This window comes from Sciurus carolinensis, chromosome 5, assembly GCF_902686445.1.
Source record: "Sciurus carolinensis chromosome 5, mSciCar1.2, whole genome shotgun sequence".
NCBI lineage: Eukaryota > Metazoa > Chordata > Mammalia > Rodentia > Sciuridae > Sciurus > Sciurus carolinensis.
In genome coordinates, this window is record NC_062217.1 from 24,356,778 (window position 1) to 24,378,612 (window position 21,835).

Here is a 21,835-nt window from a genome sequence, read left to right on the forward strand (position 1 = left end):
GGACTCTGAGTACAAGTCGTTTACTTGTGAACGTGATTGAAGTTTTAGCACTTTTTACTTAGGCACTTAATAGCTATTAGGCATTGTGCTTACCTGTAGAATTTTACTTCAAAAAGGCTTTTGTGTTGTCTTAGAAATTAATTGGTAGTGTAGTTAAATGGAATCGATTCATGGAACCTTAAAATGGCAAGAGCTTTCTAATGAGAACCCCAAGGAGTTGAAATCTTTCAGTAGGCCAGGAAGAGAGACTGAACAGAAAAAAATTCCCTTTGTGAATTCTTAGTCTGTGATGAGGGCAGTAGGTTTCCTGTGCTGGTAACATCTGTGAGGTTTTATCACCAGATGGGGACAAATGGAAGCTATTCTGAATTATGAAATTATAGGTTGTGAAGAAGTGATCAAGAGGCTATCACTGTTTTGTATATATAATAGGTGCTTGTCTAAGTGACTACATGGGAAAGAAGTCCATCAATTACCCGAATGTTCAAGGGTACTTTTCAAGTACCAAAGTTTAAACAATGTGATTTGGCATACACCTCAGCTACCCCACCCTCCATTTTTTAGTATGTTAAGATGTCTATTGTTTAAAAAGTGACACGTAAATTTCAATTCTGTTTAAGCCCTTTAAGTTCCAAGTTAGGGGCTGTGGCCATGGTTCAGTGGCAGAGTGCTTTCCTAGCATGTGAGAGGTACTGGATTCGATCCTTGGCACCACATGAAGAAAAATAAAAATAAAGGTCCATCGACAACTATAAAATATTTTTTAAAATCCCTAGTTAGTTAAGTCTGAATGAATGGGGCATGACTATGTTGTAACATGGACGCTGAAATTCAGGTGGGCCAACTTCAAACAATTTTAACCATCCATTTATCTGGCCAAAGCTTCAAACATTTGAAAAATCATAAAGTTCTAGCCTACTTTAACATACAAAAAGATCAAAATCAAGTTCTGAAGTTAAATCAATGGAATTAGAAGGTTTCAGGGTCTTCTACTGAGAAAAAAGCAATTGCTAGGATGAAGAGGGAGGACTGAAAACCTAGTCACATTGCACAGTATCTTGAGAAAAATAATCTAATACTATGGTTTAGAAAGTGTCCCCCAAAGGACCATGTGCTAAGTGGTTGGTTCCTAGCACGTAGCACTATTGGTAAGTGGTGGAACCTTTAAGAGGTAGGGCCCAGTGGGAGGTTTTAGGTCATTGGATGGGTGTGTCCTTGAAGGGGATTGTGGAACGTGGTTCTTTTCCTGTCTTTCTCTTTTGCTTCCTGGCCAACATGAGGTGAGCAGCTTTTGTTCCACCACATACTCCCTGCTGATATGCTGCTTGGCCACAGGCCCAAAAGCAATGTGACCAAACTGACCAAGGACTGAAACCTCTGAAACTGTGAGAAAAAAAAATAAACCTTTTCTCTTCTACAGGTGATTATCTCAAGCATTAAACACAGTTACAGAATGCTAACACACTTGCCTTCCAATTTTTTCGTATGAAAACATGTCTCTAGGTTTATAATATAAGTTACAACTGCTCTAGAAAAGTTGATGATAGTCATCTCTGCAGGACTGCCCTAGTCTCCCTTCTGGAAAATGAAAAATTACATTAGTGATTCCCAGAGCTTGGATTCTGGCATTAATGGTGACAATGTCACTTCATCCCAAGTTTTTGTGAAATCTCTTCTTAGGTCTGGACTGCAACTGTCAAATTCCATGTTGTCTGGATCAGTGTTGCCATCAGTCCCACTCCGGCCTTCTGCTTTGCACATATTCTTTGTGCGATGTTATTATCATGCCTGACTATCATGAACTGTGTTTGTATCTGTTTTCAACAGGTTATATAGTTCAGAAACTAAATGTAGCCAAACCATGAATATATAACATGTAATAATGGTCAAGTGTAGAAGAGAACAAGGAGAAGCTACCACTATGGCCAAGTAAGACTGTACAGTATTTGGAGTTCATGCAGCCTAAGGTCCTTGTATTCCAGAGAAAGGGCAGAGTTACTGACCAAGTTGAGACTTTATGTTAAGTATGCACAAAGAAAAATTCAAGGGTTACTGATAGTGAATAGAAACAAATCTATCCAGTAGAAGAAAGCTGTTAAATGTGCACAAAGAAAAATTCAAGGGTAACTGATAAGTGACCAGAAACAAATCCGTAAGGCAGTAGAAGAAATCATAAAACACAGAAAGGCAGAGTAAATGGAAAGCACAAATTAAGATGGAAGGAAAAAACACAAGAACACAATCATCAAAATAACATAAGTGGACAATCCCTGGCAGATGAAGAAATTCTAAAGGTAGACGAAAACAATCTGCTTATCTACTATTTACATGCTTATCACTATAATAAGGCAGAACATTAGTTTATTAATCATTACAAACTTGAAAAGAGAAGTCACGAGCTGGGAGAAGATAGTGGCACCACATATAGTCTGCTAGCTGTAACATACAGAATAAATACTTTTTATAAGCCAATAACAGAAACACAAACAGCTAGGGGTGCTTGTCACAGAGGATGCCTGAGGCTGGCACATATGGGAGAAGACACCTGACTTCACTAGTAGCCAGGGAAATGCAAAATGAAACCAGTGGGATGTTATTTCACCCCCCTTAATTCGACAGAAACAGATGTCATATTGACAGTATGTATCCTTGTTATGAGGTCAGTGACATGTGGTCTCAGATATTTTCTTCCCCAAAGCTCATATTAACAGTCTAATCATGAGAAAACAAAAACAAAACAGCAAGTCTTAATGAAAGGCAAGTGACCATTTACCTGACCAACATTTTCAACACAGTCAAGAGGAGCCTAAGGAGACATGACGCTAAATGTAATGTGGGATCCTGGAATTAAAAAAAGGACATTAGACCTAGAGTCTTCTCCTGGAATCTCTTCAGAGGGGACTGACTCTGACATAAGCTATTCAAAAAAATTTTTTTGTGAATATGTGTGTGCAGTATGTGCAGAGCTAAGGATGGAACGCTTAGGTACACTAAACACATGCTCTACTGTCCTTAGCCTGCTAATTTAAAAAATGACCATAGATGGGATAATCAAGAAATGACCTGGCTAATTTTTGCCTTGTTACTTACTGTACAGCTATGACCATAAAACTAGAATTTAATAAAACCTTTACAAGGGTGAAAAAAAGTGTACCCTGAGAGACTGGTAAAGGTTTCCCAAAAGATGGTCACTTTAGCTAAATCAGCACCTGCAGACACAGAGGATGTGTGGGCAAGCGGGGTGGTTTATACACTAAGCAAGAAAGGGTGGATCATAAGGCTGCAGGACCAGACACCGAACCGTTTTCACTGTATCATACAGACAATGTAGAACCCTGATGGCTTTCAAATAGGACAAGGATATGACCAGAGATGAGATTTAGAAAAGGGAGTCTAAGGGCTTAAGGGTTTGGATTCAAAGAGTAGAGGCTGTCAACTGCTTGGGAAAACACATTTCGGTTTGGGAAGTAGATGTCATAAAACAACAGGATATCCAGCACACGGAGAGTGGGAGCTAGACTTAGGGTATTGGGGGATACACAAAATTGCAAGTTGGCAGATAAAGAAGGTGCTTAAAACTATGATAATAATTAGGTAGCAAGTGATAGAGCCAGATTAAATGCAAATCCAAAGGCAAGCAGGCAAAGGGAAGTGGCATCTGACAGATGGGGCAGACTCAAGTCAGGCCTTTGAATGTGGGAACCTGAACTTGCAGAGAATGGAAAGCCTCACAGTGCACATTTTGGAGGGCAGGAACTGGGGTCTGAGGAGCCTGCTAGAGTAACGGAGGTCAATAGGACTGAGGAGCCATTTGGAACACCAGACTAGAGATCAAACCACAGGGGCCTTGGTTTGAACTTGGTTTACAAGGAAAATGGCAGACAGTTTTATTTCTATGTGCCTGATGCTGTGTGTGTGTGTGTGTGTGCTGTTTGGGATTGATCCCAGGGCCTCACGCACACGTAGCAAGCACTCTACCAATGAGCTATACCTGCTTTGTCTGTTTCTTTTCATTAAAAAAAAAGAAAAAGAAAAAAGAAAAAAAATTGCAGGGATGATCAAAACAATCAAAAGAACAGAAACCACAATGCCAAGGCTGCCTGTCCTGGTAACTGCTGTGACAAGGAAGGGATGAGGGCAACAGTGACATTCAACTGAAATATAAGGTATACCATTTAATGCAATGTAAAATTTCCTAGTAACAACATTAGAAAAAGTAAAAAGAAACTGTTGGCATTAATTTTAATAACAGTCTATAATCCAATGTATCCAGGATACTATATATTACCATTTCAACATATACCACTGGTCACATTTCAGGGTCTCATTGAACAATGAAGGCCTAGAGCTCCTGCAGAGGTTAAATTTACAAGTCAAAACATATTCTATCACATGTGTTCTGCTTGCAGGAACAAGAGTAGGAAGGTAAACTTGTGATCCTGAGGGTTCAGACTTGGTATTATTTTAAGGATGGAGGGGTAATGAACAAAAATAAGGGTCATTAATTGAGTTAATATTTGCTAGTCAAGAAAAGAGACAATACTGCTATTATGGAAAGGATGATTTTTTATTTCCATCCTGAATGATTATCATACCATTATTTAAACATGTCCAAAAAAATCCTGAAATAATTTAAACTGAAGGCACAGAACAAATCAAAATATTTAACTGTAAAAGATTAAATGAGAAAATGCAAATATTTCCACAATAGCAATAAATTATGAACAAGTTTCCATCACCAAATATCATTCTGACCAAAAGCTATAGTCTTTTCACATGAAATCTACAGCTTAGTTGATTCCAAGATTTCCATGATAAAAATAATATTTAAAAAATTCTTTCTTCTAAAGACTCATTAGACCACCAAGTTCAAAATAAGTATTTTATATATAACAAAGTAGCAGTTATGATATTTGTTGATGGATGGCCTCTCCCCAAGAAATGACACATTCTTACAAACTGTTTAAAAAAAAATAGCAAAATTGGTTACAAAATTCTATCTGGGGAGCAGGAAAAAAAACTTGTTCCATGTCAATTAGAATATCAAAGCACTTTAATATCAAATTGCTTCAAAAGCCAATCATCACATAACAGTAATATACTGTATGGGGCATTCCACTGTATCATGGTTACATATTGACCATACAGTGCAGTTAAGGGGTTGAACAAATCAGTAGCAATTACTGTTGCCTATTTTTATTTATTCCAAAGAGATATGTCTTAAAAAATCATTATAAAACTAACTGGAATAATCAGTGACATGCTACAGATACAATAAACCCCTATAATGCAATAGCTAGGTTTGAAAATAAAGTGGTCATGCTTCTTAATATACTGTAATATTTTGAAATACATTCTCTGATTATCAATACCATTTATTACAGAGGTCACTTGTAAATTAGCTCAGATTCTGAACTAGGTTTCTAACAAACTTTTTTCAAGTATGCATAATATTAATAAGGTAAAGATATCTTTCTTATTCACTTCCTTATGTACTCTCCAGAGAACAACCATGTTGAATAAAGCACAGTTTTCAAAAACATTTCTATTAATATGAAAGTCTAGTGACCAAGAGCAGACTGATAGATATTAACATCTAAAATCTACTACTTCAGATTTTTTTTTAAAAAAAGAGCCTTTCAATCTCTTACTTGAAACAATTAAGTTCTTAAGAAAAAATGAGAAAACTAAGAATTTCTAAAACACTCAAGAAAGGTTCCTATCTGAATAAAATAAAAGGTCTCCCTTCTCCTACTCAGCTGTGATACATAAGTATGTATTTAATAGCAATATGGTCTTATCTTTATCATCTAATTTAACTGCATGAATCACAAAAAACATTTCCAGACAAGACTGCTAATAAATATAATACAAACTCTAGAAACGATTTTTAGCAAAAACAGCTTCAAAATTTTCCTACATAGCAAAATGTTCCTTTGGAAATTAATCTTTAATGCTTTTAGACTGTTCCAGTAAATGCAGCTTTACATCTCCAGCACTAAGCTATAATTACCACCCAAATTTCTTTGTCTCTGGATAAAACATTATGTTTTATTCTCTACTATACTAATAATGGTACATTAGTTTTAAAAATGTCTATAATAGTGTCAGACATATCTTCAACACTGACAAATACTGAGAGATTAAATTAGAAATAAAACAAACCAGAAAAATCACTTTATAAACTGTGACGTCTTGAAATGTTGGCAACAATGAAAGATAAGCAACTATTATCATCCAAATTTAAAATGTACCCAACCATTCATGGTAATGTTTATGACAGTGGCAGCAAATGCTGTTGTCAGTGGCTGCACTGACACTGGTCTTGAGGGATATAGAACTCATTTTATGATTCAGTTACTGAAAACAAAGAACCACCAGTTCAATACAACTGGTCGGGTCAAAGTTTGTAACCACAGGTTACAATTTGACCACCAAGAGTCTGAATTCTGAAAATATATACTCACCAGGGTTAGTGGAAGACTGTTTCCAAGCTAAAAGAAATGTAGCTAACTTCAGGAAACCTTTTAAATAAAAATGAAAGGATGATCTCTGCGGGTTTTGGCCCTGTGTATACCAGCTGTGCCAGTAGCTCCTAACAAACAAACACAATGAAACCAAAAGGGTTTCTTTCAAAAACCTAAAAATGAAGAGGCAAGACTGGAAACCAACTTCAAAAATCTACACAAGGCTGCCAGGCCAACAAATAACTGTCAGAGTGACTTTGTTCCTCTGTTCTTTCAACATGGGAACCAGTGCAGAATGGCTCATGCCCACAGTTGACAGGCCATTTACAGCCACGATCATGTCGCCACATCTGGTCAAAGAAAAATACAAACAGAAACAGAATGTTACTATTTTAATGGCATTTAAAAGATCCCAATTGTTCAGCACAGAAATCTTAATTTTACTTAGGGATTTACTGTCAACAATAATGGTGTATTATCTATTTTGAGAATACATTTTGAGCATATGCTGGCTTTTCCTGGCCAATCAAGAATAACCCTGGGCGAAACCCTCACATAACTAGTAGGTGGAGTTCAAGGACAAGTAGACTGATTTTCACATACTAGCTTAGGTATATAACAAGAAGAGTCAGTGTGTACTCTTTAAAACAAAACAAAACAAAACAAAACAAAACAAAACACCAAATGCTGCACTTGGAAAGTGCTGGTTATTGTTATTATTCCTATTTTCATTTTTTAATTTTTTATGCTGCTGGGGGCAAATCCAGGACCTTGCACATGCTAGGCAAGTGCTCTACCACTGAGTTACATCCCTAGACCACTGGTTATTTTGATTATTATTTCTCCACTCATTCTTAGAGCTCATATTCCTGAGTTAAATTGAGAATAAGACTCATACTTCCTCTTCTTTTAGTTACAATACTCATTGTCCTCCAAGTGTAAGTGGGTGATGAATCTGAGGACTTTAAGACTTATTATTTTTTTAGCCTTAAAACAACTTTTATAAATATCCTTATGATTTTTTTACCTTTAGTTTACAACACGAATATGCCAGGGGTTTTTTTTGCAGGGGTGAAACCAGGGATTGAAACAAGGGGTACTTAACCACTAAGCCACATCCCCAGCCCTATTTTGTATTTTTATTTAGAGACAGGGTCTCACTGAGTTGCTTAGGGCCTTGCTAAGTTGCTGAGGCTGGCTTTGAACTCACGATCCTCCTGCCTCAGCCTCCTGAGCTGCTGGGATTATAGGCATGCGCCACTGTACCCAGCTTAAATATGCTGTTTTATTGTTAACTATTTCAATCTATTTTTGGAAGTAGGTGGGGTGCAAATTAATAAACTAAGTAACTGAGGCCTGGCTGATAATTTAGTTGAAGAGAATGATTAATTCATTTGCTCATCCTAAAGTCATGATCTTTTTTCACTGTATTATTTAAGTGTTGCTTTCTCTTTATAAAGAGTGTTAACTGTCTGTTTTCAGCATTCTATCTATTATGAATACATTTGCTGTTATTTTATTTTTTTGGTACTGGGGATTTAACCCAGGGATGCATTACCACTGAGCCACATTCCCAGTCCTTTTTATTTTTTGAGACAGGGTCTTACTAAATTGCTGAGGTTGGCCTCAAACTTGTGATTCTCCTGTTTCAGCCTCCCGAGCTGCTGGGACTGCAAGCAGGCACCACTGCATCCAGCTGAATATATTTATTTATTTTTTTTTAAAAACAGGTACTTCCATTAAAAACTAGACACTAAGACTTTACAGTTGAGCACCTCTCCTCCCTCTTGGTGATAATCTCTTGGTAATCACTTTTCTTTCTTCTCCTGGTACCTGAACTTTGAAAAAGAAAAGCATTCTGAGTGAGGACCTCCTGTTCAGTGGTGGCTGTCAGCAGAGGGGTTAGAGGCCAGGGCTCTGGAGCCAGGCAGTCCTGAGTTTGGATGCCAGTCAACCACTTTCAGCTATTTGATATGGGTAAGTTTCTTGGCCTTCCCTAGTTTCAGTTACTCTGTCTGTAAAACAAGTATAAAAACGCACTTACTGTGTGGGAGTGTTAAGAAGATGAAATGATGGATGCACAGCCCTTAGCTCTATGTCTGGCGTCTGGTAAACCAGTGCACATTCATTCACCAAATACTTACTGAGACCTTACTACATGTAAGACAGTGCTATGGCAGCTGTTCAAGAATTAACAGTAAATGCAACAAAATTCCTCAGGGTGTGGCAGCACATGCCTGTAATCCCAGTGGCTCATGAGGCTGAGGCAGAAGGGCTGCAAGTTCAAATCCAGTCTCAGCAACTTAGTAAGGCCTCGAGCCACTTAGTAAGACCCTATCTCAAAGTAAAAAAATAAAAAGGACTGGGCATGTGGCTCTCAGTGGTTAAGCGCCCCTGGGTTCAATCCCTGATACAAAAAGAAAAAAAGAAAAAAGTCCTCCCTCATGGAGTTCCTATAAATACCTGCCTGACATTTTAGGTAGAGATGTGTGCTGTGGAGAAAAATGAAAGAGTCATCTAATGGCAGGACTGGACCTAAGTCATCTGGAAAAACTGCTCAGAGGTTGTTGTCATGTCACAATGTATTCAATCAAATGATTCAGGTTCAGTTCTGGTCATTAGATTAATAAAATACAGCTTTTAAGTGACAAGACACTAAAGGTAGTACTCTAGTCTAAATAGGGGTTAGCAAATGTTTTCTGGAAAGGGCCACATGGTAAATATTTTAGGTTCTGTGAATCACACAAAGCTTCAGTCACAGAGTCTCTATCACAACAACTCAAGTCTATATGAAAGCAGCCATAGACATTATCAATCAATGAGCATGGCTCTGTTGCAATAACTTTATTTACAAAAATTCAGAGCAGGCTGAACTGGGTACTAAACCCTGGGCTAGATCATGTCTAGCTTAACAAACACAAATTCCATCATTAATGAGAATAAGACTTACTTTAATCTTCCATCGTAATAAGCAGGAGTTCCCAAGACAATGGTTTTAATGAAGAAAGGCTGATTGGTATGGTTCTCCTCATATCCTCCTACAATACTAAAGCCCCAGCTTCCCAAGTAGCTTCTTCGTAAAACTATATCATGGCAGCTATGAAGGGCACTGTGAACAAACACAAAAACAGAAAAAGTTAAAGTGGAGACTCTGATGGCCTGTTTATCTTTGTTACAACTCCATAACATGGTACACACTCCACTCTTGGTAAAAAAGAGAAAGTTGCTTTATTTCCTTTCACATAATTATTGTTGATGCTGAGTATTGAGCTCAGGGTCTTGTGCAGGACACACAAGCACTCACTCTAGCACTGTGTTATACCTCTGGTTCCGACTATGTAATTTTGACCACCCATTTTCAGTACAGAGGCAGTCCTAAGAGATTCAAATTTCTGCGGCCTTTCTCAGTCTCCTCTCCTCAAGTGAAGATGTATACATAAACATATGCATTTAAAGAAGCTCAAATATTCCTAATTGCTGATGACACCTCAAAAATATGTAAAAAAAAAAAAAAAGATGATGTGCCTATATTTGTTCACTGTATTGCTAACAACATTCTTAATTCTAATAATCACTTGAATTTATAAGAAAAATTATGAAGTGGTATGAAAGAGGTCTAGGACTGCCATTCTCAATTCTCAAATGAAAGAAGAAAATGACCACTACTGAAGTTTTCCAAAAGAGGGAAGACAACTTGCAGTTCTTATGGTAAGTTATTTGTTGTTCTTGTTCACTTAGAACACTTTCATTTTAAGGAGATTCTAAAGTCAAAACAGTACTTAGACTGGAAAACCCTAACATAAAAATGTGTCTTTCCTTTTTATATCATGGACACTGAGATTCTACAGTTAAAATGCTACTGCCAGTTTGGAGGATGTTGTCTAGTGAGGAGGAAAAAAAATCTACATATATGTCCATACGGCTATAAACGGGAATAAGCAAGAGTAAAAGCTGGGAAAAAAAAAAAAAAATCAAATGATAGAAAAAGATTTTTTTTTTGTAATAAAAACATCTTTCATTATTAAGTGAAATCAGATCTATACACATACAGTACAAGGTTTCTTGTTTTTAATATATTAAACAAGATTTCTTAATAATGCTACTTTTGTAAAGTGATATACATTGCCAGAACTTCTAATTTATTTTCTGGTCTAGTTTCTTAGCCCACTGACAAGAAAGGACTTTTAAATAGGATTCTGGGATGTGAGAAGGGTCCCACACATTGGCCTGATTTTCAGGAACAGTGAAGGTTATTTTTATTATTCTAAATCTCCTTCAACAAACAAAAAGGTAGTTTTCTGGCATGCTTCCAGCAAAGAACAGTGGAAGAGTCTCCCTTTTCAGGAAATGCAGAGCTGCTACTCTATGTGGCATGAAATCTGCTTATAGGATCTACCTGTACCCACAGAGGAAGATGTGTAGCTATTAAATCTAAGTCCACGGACAACAGGGACCTCTGTAAATCCATGCAGTAGTGGCCTTTTGTTGAAAGGGTTTTCTTTCAAAACAGGTGGGCTCAGAAATAGATTTTGCTATATAGCCTATTTCTCATCCAAATCCTTTCTGCTTGATACCTAAGAAAACGCTGTGAACAAAGATATGAACATGCTGAACCACAAACTAGACTTGCATAACAGATGAGGATGACTAACAGAAGCACTAGGGCTGGGAAGTTACCACTCTGCTGGCTCCATCAGTAGAGGAGCACAGCAACTCTCCAGCCCCGACTGGCCCCTGTGTAACTCAGACAGCTGGCTTCTGATCCACTCATCCTGCCATTCTAGGTTAGCATTGACAGGTTCAGGAATCAGTCTGAGAACTGAATAAGAGTAATGAGTTCCTTCTGACAGCTGGAACCTCCCAATTTATATCATAGCTCTGTAGGAAGTTAATAGCAGCCATGATGTCTGTTTACCTTCCAATGGGAAAAAAATAATTTCATGCATGGAATAAACATATATGATGTAAATTGTCTTTGTTGCAAAAACAAACAATAAAACCCCAAAAACTTTCTTCACATGATCTCCATAGGTCTGTGAGATATGAATTCTACTCCAGCTTTAGGCCTTTAACTGTCTCCCCTGCCCTGCTCTTAACCAAGAGAACAAGCCAGTTAGGTTATTGATGAATGAAATCCAATAATATTTGTGCTTTTTCTTCTGCAATTTTATAAACCACAAAGCACTAGGAGCCGGGTGTGGTGGTATGCACCTATAAATCCCAGCATATCAGGAGGCTGAGGCAGGAGGATTACAAGTTCAAAGCCAGCTTCAGTAACTTAGTGAGGCCCTAAGCAACTTAGCAAGACCCTATCTCAAAATAAAAAAATAAAAAGGGCTGGGGATGTGGCTCAGTGGTTAAGTGCCCCTGAGTTCAAACCGCAGTACCAAAAACAAAAACAAAAACAAACCATAAAGCACTATATGAATATCAGTTATAAATTTATTCCACCTGAATCAGATGGTTCAGAAACTGGTATAGTCTTCTTGTTCATTTGTATTTTAAAGAATCAATAATTTTTTTATACTTGGTTAAGAGTCAAAATGTTTCATCAAACATCATTTTTAGACTTTTATATACAGTAAGAATTGAAACTGATTTAAAAACAACTAAAGATAGTAACATACATTCTTGCCATCTCAAAACCAAGGACCAGTGTCCAGAGAAAGCAATGTACTCTTGGATGCCACTGGAGGTTCCAAGTGCTTTTATGACCCTGACACGAACTAATTACAGAATGTTTGGGGCTGGCTATAGTCAGTTTTGAATCAATGAACTCTTTAAAAAGGTGGAAGAGCTAAAAAGAAAATGATAAGGCTTTGAAATTTGTGTGTCAAACAAAATCCAAAAATTCTGCCTTTTTAGTGAAAGTTAAAAAGACAAGAGGGGGCTTTTAGAAAGGCTCCTGTAATGGGGCACAGCCTCAAGCACCAGCTTGGTCTTGCTGTGAAGTCTAAGCACAGATCAGAACGCATGTTGGTAATGGCAGTTTTTCTAAGCAAGCAACTGGAACATCTAATCTTATGGCCAGCATACATGAGATCCTTAATAAGGATGGGCAGAACTGCTTTCCTTGTTTTTTATAAACAGGTAAGTCTTTTTAGCTTAGTTCTTGTTACTGAATCTCTTAAAATGTAATAAGAAAAATTACCTTTTTAAAAATAATCTGATTTGATGTTGATAATCTGACTTGATGTTTGCTTTAATTAGATAAGTTCACTGTGTTAACTTTAATGGAAAAGGACTGCAAGTATTATTATTCCACAAAACAACAAAAAAGCTATCAGTACCTTGGAAGTCCAAGCCACATGACCCAGGATGGAGACCAACTGGCATCATACTCGTTCTCACTGAAAGTACTTGGCTGCTCTTCTGAGGTCTGAGTTGCCTCTTCAACAATCTGGACCTCCAGTGCTTTAAGAACAACAGCTGGGGAAGCAGCACTGGCTTTCAGCATAGCAACAGCCTCACTGTGACTCAGATTGGTCAAATCGATGCCATTGATATTCAGCAACACATCACCTAATTCAAATGAAGAAACCAAAAAATATGTCCTCCAGTCACCAAAAGATTATTTCCCTACAAAACTTGTCTGTAAACTAATCAACAAAGGTTTCAAGAACTCAGCTAAGATAAAAAGGTCACTTTTTACTTCTTTTTTAAAATTTATTTATTGTAAACAATGGGATACAACTTGTTTCTCTGTACATGAAATAGAGGCATACCATTTGTGTAATCATACATTTACATAGAGTAATGGTGTTTGATTCATTCTGTTATTTTTTTTCTTTCTCTCCCACCCCTTTTTTCCCTCTATACAGTCCCTCCTTCCTCCATTCTTACCTCCTTCCCACCCCCCATTATGTATCATCATCCACTTATCATCGAGATCATTTGTCCTTTGGTTTTTTAAGATTGGCTTATCTCACTTAGCATGATATTCTCCAATTTCATCCATTTGCCTGCAAACGCCATAATTTTATTATTCTTTATAGCTGAGTAATATTCCATTGTGTGTGTGTGTGTATCACAGTTTCTTTATCCATTCATCAATTGAAGGGCATCTAGGTTGGTTCCATAATCTGGCTATTGTGAATTGAGCAGCTGTGAACATTGATGTGGCTGTACCTCTGTAATATGCTGATTTTAAGTCCTTTGGGTATAGGCCAAGGAGTGGGATAGCTGGGTAAAATGGTGGTTCCATTCCAAGTCTTATAAGGAATCTCCACACTGCTTTCCAGAGTGGCTGCACTAATTTGCAACCCCACCAGCAATGTATGAGTGTACCTTTCTCCCCACATCCTCGCCAACATCTATTGTTGCTTGTACTCTTGATAATCGCCATTCAAATTGGGGTGAGATGGAATCTTAGGGTAGTTTGGATTTGCATTTCTCTTATTACTAGAGATGTTGAACATTTTTTCATAGATCTGTAGATTGCTTATAGATCTTCTTCTGTGAAGTGTCTGTTCATTTCCTTAGCCCATTTGTTGATTGGGTTATTTGTATTCTTGGTGTAAAGTTTTTTGAGTTCTTTATATATTCTGGAAATTAGTGCTCTATCTGAAGTATGAGTGGCAAAGATTTTTCTCCCACTCTGTAGGCTCTCTCTTCACATTGCTGACAGTATCCTTTGCTGAGAGAAAGCTTTTTAGTTTGAATCTATCCCAGTCACTTTTTACTTCTTTATAATTTTTACAACAGTGATAAGTTCAATTCATTGAAAACATTCCAAAATGATTCAAAAATTAAAAATAATGTCATAATACAGAGGAAGAAGTATGGCTTGAGGCACCTTGATAAGACTGGAAGTTCGAATCATTCACTTGAGGTGCACTGAGTATAGGCCCTGGGCACATTCATTTCTCTTCTTTGAATTTCAGATATTTCTATAGTTTTTCCAGTTCAAAACTATTTGACCCTTTGTTTATAGAAATAAATTTTAAGTATGTTCCAGTTTATATTTATACAGTTCTATACATAAAGACAACCCTGCACAGTTCACTCAGGGCAAACATTCTAGAATATGTGCAGAGAAGACACTCTTGGGACAATTGATTGAAACTTGTGATTTGAACATTTCCCCTTGCTTGAGGGAGAAAAGACGTGTTTGTTTCTCTCCCAAGTAATAGTGAAAAAACACAATGGGGATTATATCAAATGTTAGGAAAGAAAGGATTAGTTTGACAGGAAGCAGACATCATTTGTGCTAGAAAGTCTATAGAAAAATCCCCCTCTCCCAAATTATCAACCATTTTTCAGATTATTAAAGGCAAACCTCATCTTAGAAAACTTGGAAAATACAACTAAAATTACTTCAATTCTAAAATTGGACAAATAACAAACAAAAAAAGACATACCATTCAATTCTCCCATTAAAAACACACAATTCTAAGGCTTATAGTATATTGTGCAACCACTACCACAATAATTTTTAGAACATTTTTATCACCCCACCCCAGAAACCCCATGAGCAGTCACTCCCCACCTGCAAAACCTAAGTAACCACTAATCCTTTCAGTCTCTACAGGCTATTTATTTTTTGAGTTTTAATAGTTTCTTATATGTTCTAGATATGTCATATATATGTGATTTACAAATATTTTCTCTCAATCTGATTTTTTTTTTTAAACTTTCTGGGTGGTATTCTTTGTAGCACAAATGGTTTTAATTTTGAAGAAGTTTAATTCACCTAATTTTTTTCTTTTGTGACTTGTCCTCTTGGTGTCATATATAAGAAACCAGCGCTTAATCCAAGGTTATGAGGATTTACAATTGTGTTTTTTTCTAAGAGTTTTAGTTCTGACATTTAGGTCTTAGATCTATTATGAGTTAATTTTTGCATTTGGTGTGAGGCAGGAGTCCAAAGGAAAACACATTTTAGGCTCAATTTTCTTTCCATATGAACAACTAAGTCAATGAAGAATGCTGTTTTTATCGTGGTAATACTGGTTAATTACACCTTCCCACCTATGCAAATTATAGAGCATGGGGAAGGAACTTAAACTAGTGAGAACATCCCTAAAATGAAATTGTCTTCTGCTCTACCTCCTCTTTTAGTCTCCTCCTACACAGACACTTTTTCACAAGCAACATTTGTAGTTTAGTGATATGACCCTTCAGAGTATCTGCCATAATCTGGGAAGCATAAGTCTTTTAGAGGATCTTTTCCAAAATAAAAATCCAACAAAGTAATGGTTTGTAAATTCTGGAACCATTGTCACGTTTCAGCAATTTTCTTTTATATTGGTTATTTACCTAGCCCTATAGAGATGTCATACTTTCACATGCAAGGGACACTTAAGGACACTTGAAAAAGTTATGTTTAATAGGAAACTTTGTAGATATGCTTTTTTTTTTTTTTTTCTTTTTCAGGTTGTCCTCAAACTTGTGATTCTCCTGCCCCAACCTCCCCAGTAGCTGGGATTACATGTATGTGCCACCATGACCACCTATGGATACTCTTTATCAGGGATAAGATATGGTGGAAATGTTTCAGATCCTATCTTACCTCTCTTGATTCTGCCATCTCGTGCAAGGCAGCCATGAGGTGGCACACTGGTCACAAATATGGGAAGTTCACCACTCTTACTTCCTCTACCCCCAGCAACTGTCATTCCAAGGGACTCGTGTGGTTCCTTTTTTACAGTAATATGTTTTTCTTGACATATAACACACTGAGTAAGATCCTAAAGAAAAAAGAAAAAAAGATATTGGATAATGAATAATAAATAGTTGAGGTAAAAACATCTTATTGAACCAAGGTAATAACTTATGTGGTATTTATAAAGTGATTTTATTTTTTTTATCCCTAAGGACTGAAAGCAACACATAGTTCTTAATAGGCACAGTGAATACCAGTGTCAAACTTTGAACTGATTTTTATGACATTTATGGAACTCAAAAAAATTAGGACTACTGATACATGGAAGCAAAAAAAAAAAAAAGAAAGAAAGAAAAAAAATCAACGTATGCATTGAGTTCCAAGACAGATCAACTCTATAAAAGTTATAACACTAGAGTTTTGAATTCTGAAGACCAGCCAATTAATTTTACTTGTATCTTTCTCCCCAATTATTTGTAAGAAAAGTTAATAGAAGAATACAAAAGTAAAGTGTGGATTTTGCAAACTGCCAAAAAAAAAAGCAAGCGAACTATCTTCTGATTCTTACTGATGAGGACTGTAAATGCTTGGTCATGATGCAAATGCAAATCTACTTTCAAAACTTTCATAAAAAGTTGAAAGGATACCAAATAATCAATTTTTTGAAAATGTTAATGACATGGAAATAAATTCCCAACAAACTTATATTCGCAGGAAAAAAACTTTTTTTTTTTGTACCAGGAATTGAACCCAGGGGTGCTTAATCACTGAGTCACATCCCCACCAGTCCTTTTTATTTTTTAATTCTGAGACAGGGTCTTGCTAAGTTGCTTAGGGTTTCATTAAGTTGCTGAGGCTGGATTTGAACTTGCATTCCTCCTGGCTCAGCCTCCTGAGATGTAGAGATTATAGGCATGCACCACTGTGTGGCAGCAGGAAAAAGCTATCTTTATTAATATTTGTTACTGTTATTCATACTGAGACATTCCTGACAGTAAGAAAAAAGAGTATTTAAAATATTACTGTTCTTTTGAATTAGAATTCAATAACAAGGTATACATATGCAATATCAATGTTAAAATAATAACTAACATTTATTAGGGCTTAACATGTGCAAAGTTAATAGCCTGCATGCATTCTTTCATTTAATCCTCATACTATTACTGGCTCCATTTTACAGATGAGAAGACAAGCTCAGAGAAATCAGGTAACCTGCAATTATAAGTGACTGCATAAGGATTTGAACTTACACATATTCAAAATATATATAATATTATTTTAGAAAGTTGACATGTACTGAACTGTTGATAATGGTATTTATCAAATCTCTAAAGTAGGCCTGGAAATCTAAGCTCATCTGCCCTTCTATGGACCTGCAATCAATCTATGCATGACTGAAATTTTATCAAAGGAACTACTTGTATAGCAGCATAGTATTCATAGAAAATGTTCTGATGCTGTGAACTTGTCAACATTGTTAATGCAGTCTTCTATCTAACGGTATGAAATTTATGTTAATATTCTTCAAAACTGGCCAAACGCAACTTGGTTATGAAGACAACTAAAAGAAATAGCCTTGAGAACACTTATTTAAATATATCCTTATGAAGTTAGTCAATCAAGGTCGGTTGTTTTATAGCTTTAGATGGCTGAAATGTACATGATTATTCCTCAGGGAACTAAAGCAAACTAAAGATTATCTTCAGTATGCTTCAAGGAACTAAGGGTTCAAAACCATTTAAATGCTTATCCAAGTGGCTACTAAGAGGTGTAGTATGTACTTTAATTTTTAATGATAATTATACCCATCTGAATAGGTTGGTTTTGTGAATTTGGGTGCATTTGAATTCCATGGGAGATCCTTTTTGTAATCAGATCCTGATATAATAAATGCAAACAGCTAAATTTATAATTCATTCTATGTGGCTGGTTCTAACCAACTAGGAATTGTGGAGTACCTAGAATTAACAATGAATTTGGCTTTACTCTTTAAAACATTGTCACCTAAAATTTTAAGGAGAACAAAAATTAGCAGATTTATGACAGAAACATATCTGTGCCCAAAACAATTAAAAAAACAGTCTTCCCTATATGAATATTAGAATGATTAAATAGAATTTTCAGAATTATCTTGACATTCTAGTTTTGTCAGACATTCATGTCTCAAAATTACTGTAAAAATCATTTACATAGAAGATTTAATTACCACTTTTGCTTTATATTATCATTTCACAAATTTAAAAGAATACATAGATATATTGTTATATATTACATATACATATTAATATATATTAAAATATATTAAAAGCAAGCATCAAGCTATATGAAACATTCAAATAATCTTTTTCAAAACAATAATGGTCCCAGTTATTGTTTCACACTCATCATTATGAAGGCAAAATTATAGGCTTCATTATACATTTCAGTTTTTGTGCAGACTAGAGAACAAGTCTGTGGTTATAATTTTTCTTAAATATTAACTAAACCAAAAACTAATGACACATCTGTACTTAGCTTGGAAAACCAGATAAACCTGATGGGCCAAAAATACTGCCTTTCAGCTATGCTTTCTTAGGGTACCAATAGCAGATTCCAAGGGAAATTATTCTTTCAAATGTTATGCTTCAATTTAAAGACTACTTTAGCAGATAAGGAACTTTCTATGGGTTTTAAGCAGAACAATCAGTAAGTCAAAGCACTTTAGTAATTTTACTTAAGGAGAATAACTTTAGAAGCTTCTATTTAGCTTTCACATTCAGATAACTGAGTGAGCACTACCTCATGTTTTAAAATTCCTGTCCTTCTGGAAGTTTAGTTCAAAGGAAGGATAAATAGAGTAAATAATACCATGAAAGCTAAAGAACCATTCTTTTTTCGAGTTTTGGAATTACCAAGTATGACATCAAAATTCTCAGCACAGATAAATGACCTTGGAATATATTATAAAGCCAGTCAGTGATCTGGAGGCAGCAGTAACAAAGTTCAACATATGGGGATTTTTTTTTTTAATTTTTTTAAATTGTAAACTAATGGGATACATGTTGTTTCTGTTTCTATATGACGTAAAGGCATACCATTTGTGTAATCATAAATTTACATAAATGTAAATTAGGGTAATGTTGTTTGATTCATTCTGTTATTTTTTCCCTCCCCCCCACCCCTCCCACCTCTCTTTTCCCTCTATACAGTCCTTCCTTTCTCCATTCTTGCCCCCCTCCCTAACCCTAACTCTAACCCTAACACTAACCCCTCCCACCCCCCATTATGTGTCATCATCCACTTATTAGCGATATCATTCGTCCTTTGGTTTTTTGAGATTGGTTTATCTCACTTAGCATGATATTCTCCAATTTCATCCATTTGCCTGCAAATGCCATAATTTTATCATTCTTTATGGCTGAGTAATATTCCATTGTGTATATATACCACAGTTTCTTTATCCATTCATCAATTGAAGGGCATCTAGGTTGGTTTCACAATCTGGCTATTGTGAATTGAGCAGCTATGAACATTGATGTGGCTGTATCTCTGTAGTATGCTGATTTTAAGTCTTTTGGGTATAGGTCAAGGAGTGGGATAGCTGGGTCAAATGGTGGTTCCATTCCAAGTCTTATAAGGAATCTCCACACTGCTTTCCAGAGTGGCTGCACTAATTTGCAACCCCACCAGCAATGTATGAGTGTACCTTTCTCCCCACATCCCCGCCAACACCTGTTGTTGCTTGTATTCTTGATAATCGCCATTCTAATTGGGGTGAGATGGAATCTTAGGGTAGTTTTGATTTGCATTTCTCTTATTACTAGAGATGTTGAACATTTTTCCATTTGTTTGTTGATTGCTTATAGATCTTCTTCTGTGAAGTGTCTATTCATTTCCTTAGCCCATTTGTCGGCTGGATTATTTGCATTCTTGGTGTAGAGTTTTTTGAGTTCTTTATAGATTCCGGAGATTAGGGCTCTATCTGAAGTATGATTGGCAAAGATTTTCTCCCACTCTGTAGGCTCTTTCTTCACATTGCTGATAGTTTCCTTTGCTGAGAGAAAGCTTTTTAGTTTGAATCTATCCCAGTTATTGATTCTTGCTTTTATTTCTTGTGGTATGGGAGTCCTGTTGAAGAACTCTGGTCCTAAGCCGACATGTTGAAGCTCTGGACCTACTTTTTCTTCTATAAGATGCAAGGTCTCTGGTCTGATTCCGAGGTCCTTAATCCATTTTGAGTTTAGTTTCATGCATGGTGAGAGATATGGGTTTAGTTTCATTCTGTTGCATATGGATTTCCAATTCTCCCAGCACCATTTGTTGAAGAGGCTATCTTTTCTCCATTGCATGTTTTTGGCCCCTTTGTCTAGTATGAGAAAATTGTATTTATTTGGGTTTGTGTCCATGTCCTCTATTCTGTACCATTGATCTACCTTTCTATTTTGGTACCAATACCATGCCGTTTTTGTTACTATGCTTTGTAGTAGAGTTGAAGATCTGGTATTGCGATACCCCCTGCTTCACTCTTTCTGCCAAGGATTGCTTTAGCTATTCTGGGTTTCTTATTCTTCCAGATGAATTTCATAATTGCTTGCTCTATTTCTGTAAGGTACGTCATTGGGATTTTGATTGGAATTGCATTGAATCTGTATAGCACTTTTGGTAGTATGGCCATTTTGACAATATTAATTCTGCCTATCCAAGAACATGGGAGATCTTTCCATCTTCTAAGGTTTTCTTTAATTTCTTTCTTTAGTGTTCTGTAGTTCTCATTGTAGAGGTCTTTCACCTCTTTTGTGAGATTGATTCCCAAGTATTTTATTTTTTTCGATGCTATTGTGAATGGGGTAGTTTTTCTAATTTCTCTTTCTGAAGATTCATCATTTATGTATAAAAATGCCTTAGATTTATGTGCATTGATCTTATATCCCGCTACTTTACTGAATTCACTTATGAGTTCTAAAAGTTTTCTGGTGGAATTTCCTGGTTCCTCTAAGTATATAATCATATCATCAGCAAACAGGGATAGTTTGAGTTCTTCTTTTCCTATTCGTATCCCTTTAATTTCTTTGGTCTGTCTAATTGCTCTGGCTAGAGTTTCAAGGACGATATTGAATAGAAGTGGTGAAAGAGGGCATCCCTGCCTTGTTCCAGTTTTTAGGGGGAATGCTTTCAGTTTTTCACCATTTAGAATGATATTAGCCATGGGTTTAGCATAGATGGCCTTTACAATGTTAAGGAATGTTCCCACTATCCCTATTTTTTCTAGTGTTTTGAGCATGAAGGGGTGCTGTATTTTATCAAATGCTTTTTCTGCATCTATCGAAATAATCATGTGATTCTTGACTTTAAGTCTATTGATATGGTGAATGACATTTATTGATTTCCTGATGTTGAACCAACCTTGCATCCCTGGGATGAAACCCACTTGATCATGGTGCACTATCTTTTTAATATGTTTTTGTATGCGATTTGCTAAAATTTTGTTTAGAATTTTTGCGTCGATGTTCATTAAGGATATTGGTCTGAAATTTTCTTTCCTCGATGTGTCTCTGTCTGGTTTAGGTATCAGGGTAATATTGGCTTCATAGAATGAGTTTGGGAGGGTTCCCTCCTCTTCTATTTTATGGAATACTTTGAGAAGTATTGGAATGAGCTCTTCTTTAAAGGTTTTGTAGAACTCGGCTGAGAACCCATCTGGTCCTGGACTTTTCTTCGTTGGTAGGCTTTTGATGACTTCTTCTATTTCATTACTTGAAATTGGTCTATTTAAATTGTGTATGTC

General features: G+C 36.2%; 1 protein-coding gene across 4 annotated transcripts in view; it reads right to left on the minus strand.

Moving 5' to 3' along the window:
* Positions 1–4,244: 4,244 nt before the first annotated feature.
* Positions 4,245–21,835, minus strand: part of Lnx2 (ligand of numb-protein X 2) — an 83,962-nt gene continuing 66,371 nt past the window's right edge. For all 4 annotated transcript variants that reach the window (XM_047552887.1, XM_047552886.1, XM_047552885.1 and 1 more), the window contains 4 exons: positions 15,979–16,156; positions 12,758–12,989; positions 9,418–9,576; positions 4,245–6,817 (listed from right to left, as the gene is read on the minus strand). In XM_047552887.1, the coding sequence (XP_047408843.1) occupies positions 6,682–6,817; positions 9,418–9,576; positions 12,758–12,989; positions 15,979–16,156 (705 nt within the window). In that variant the 3' untranslated portion in view covers positions 4,245–6,681. The remainder of the gene's footprint in view (positions 6,818–9,417; positions 9,577–12,757; positions 12,990–15,978; positions 16,157–21,835) is intronic.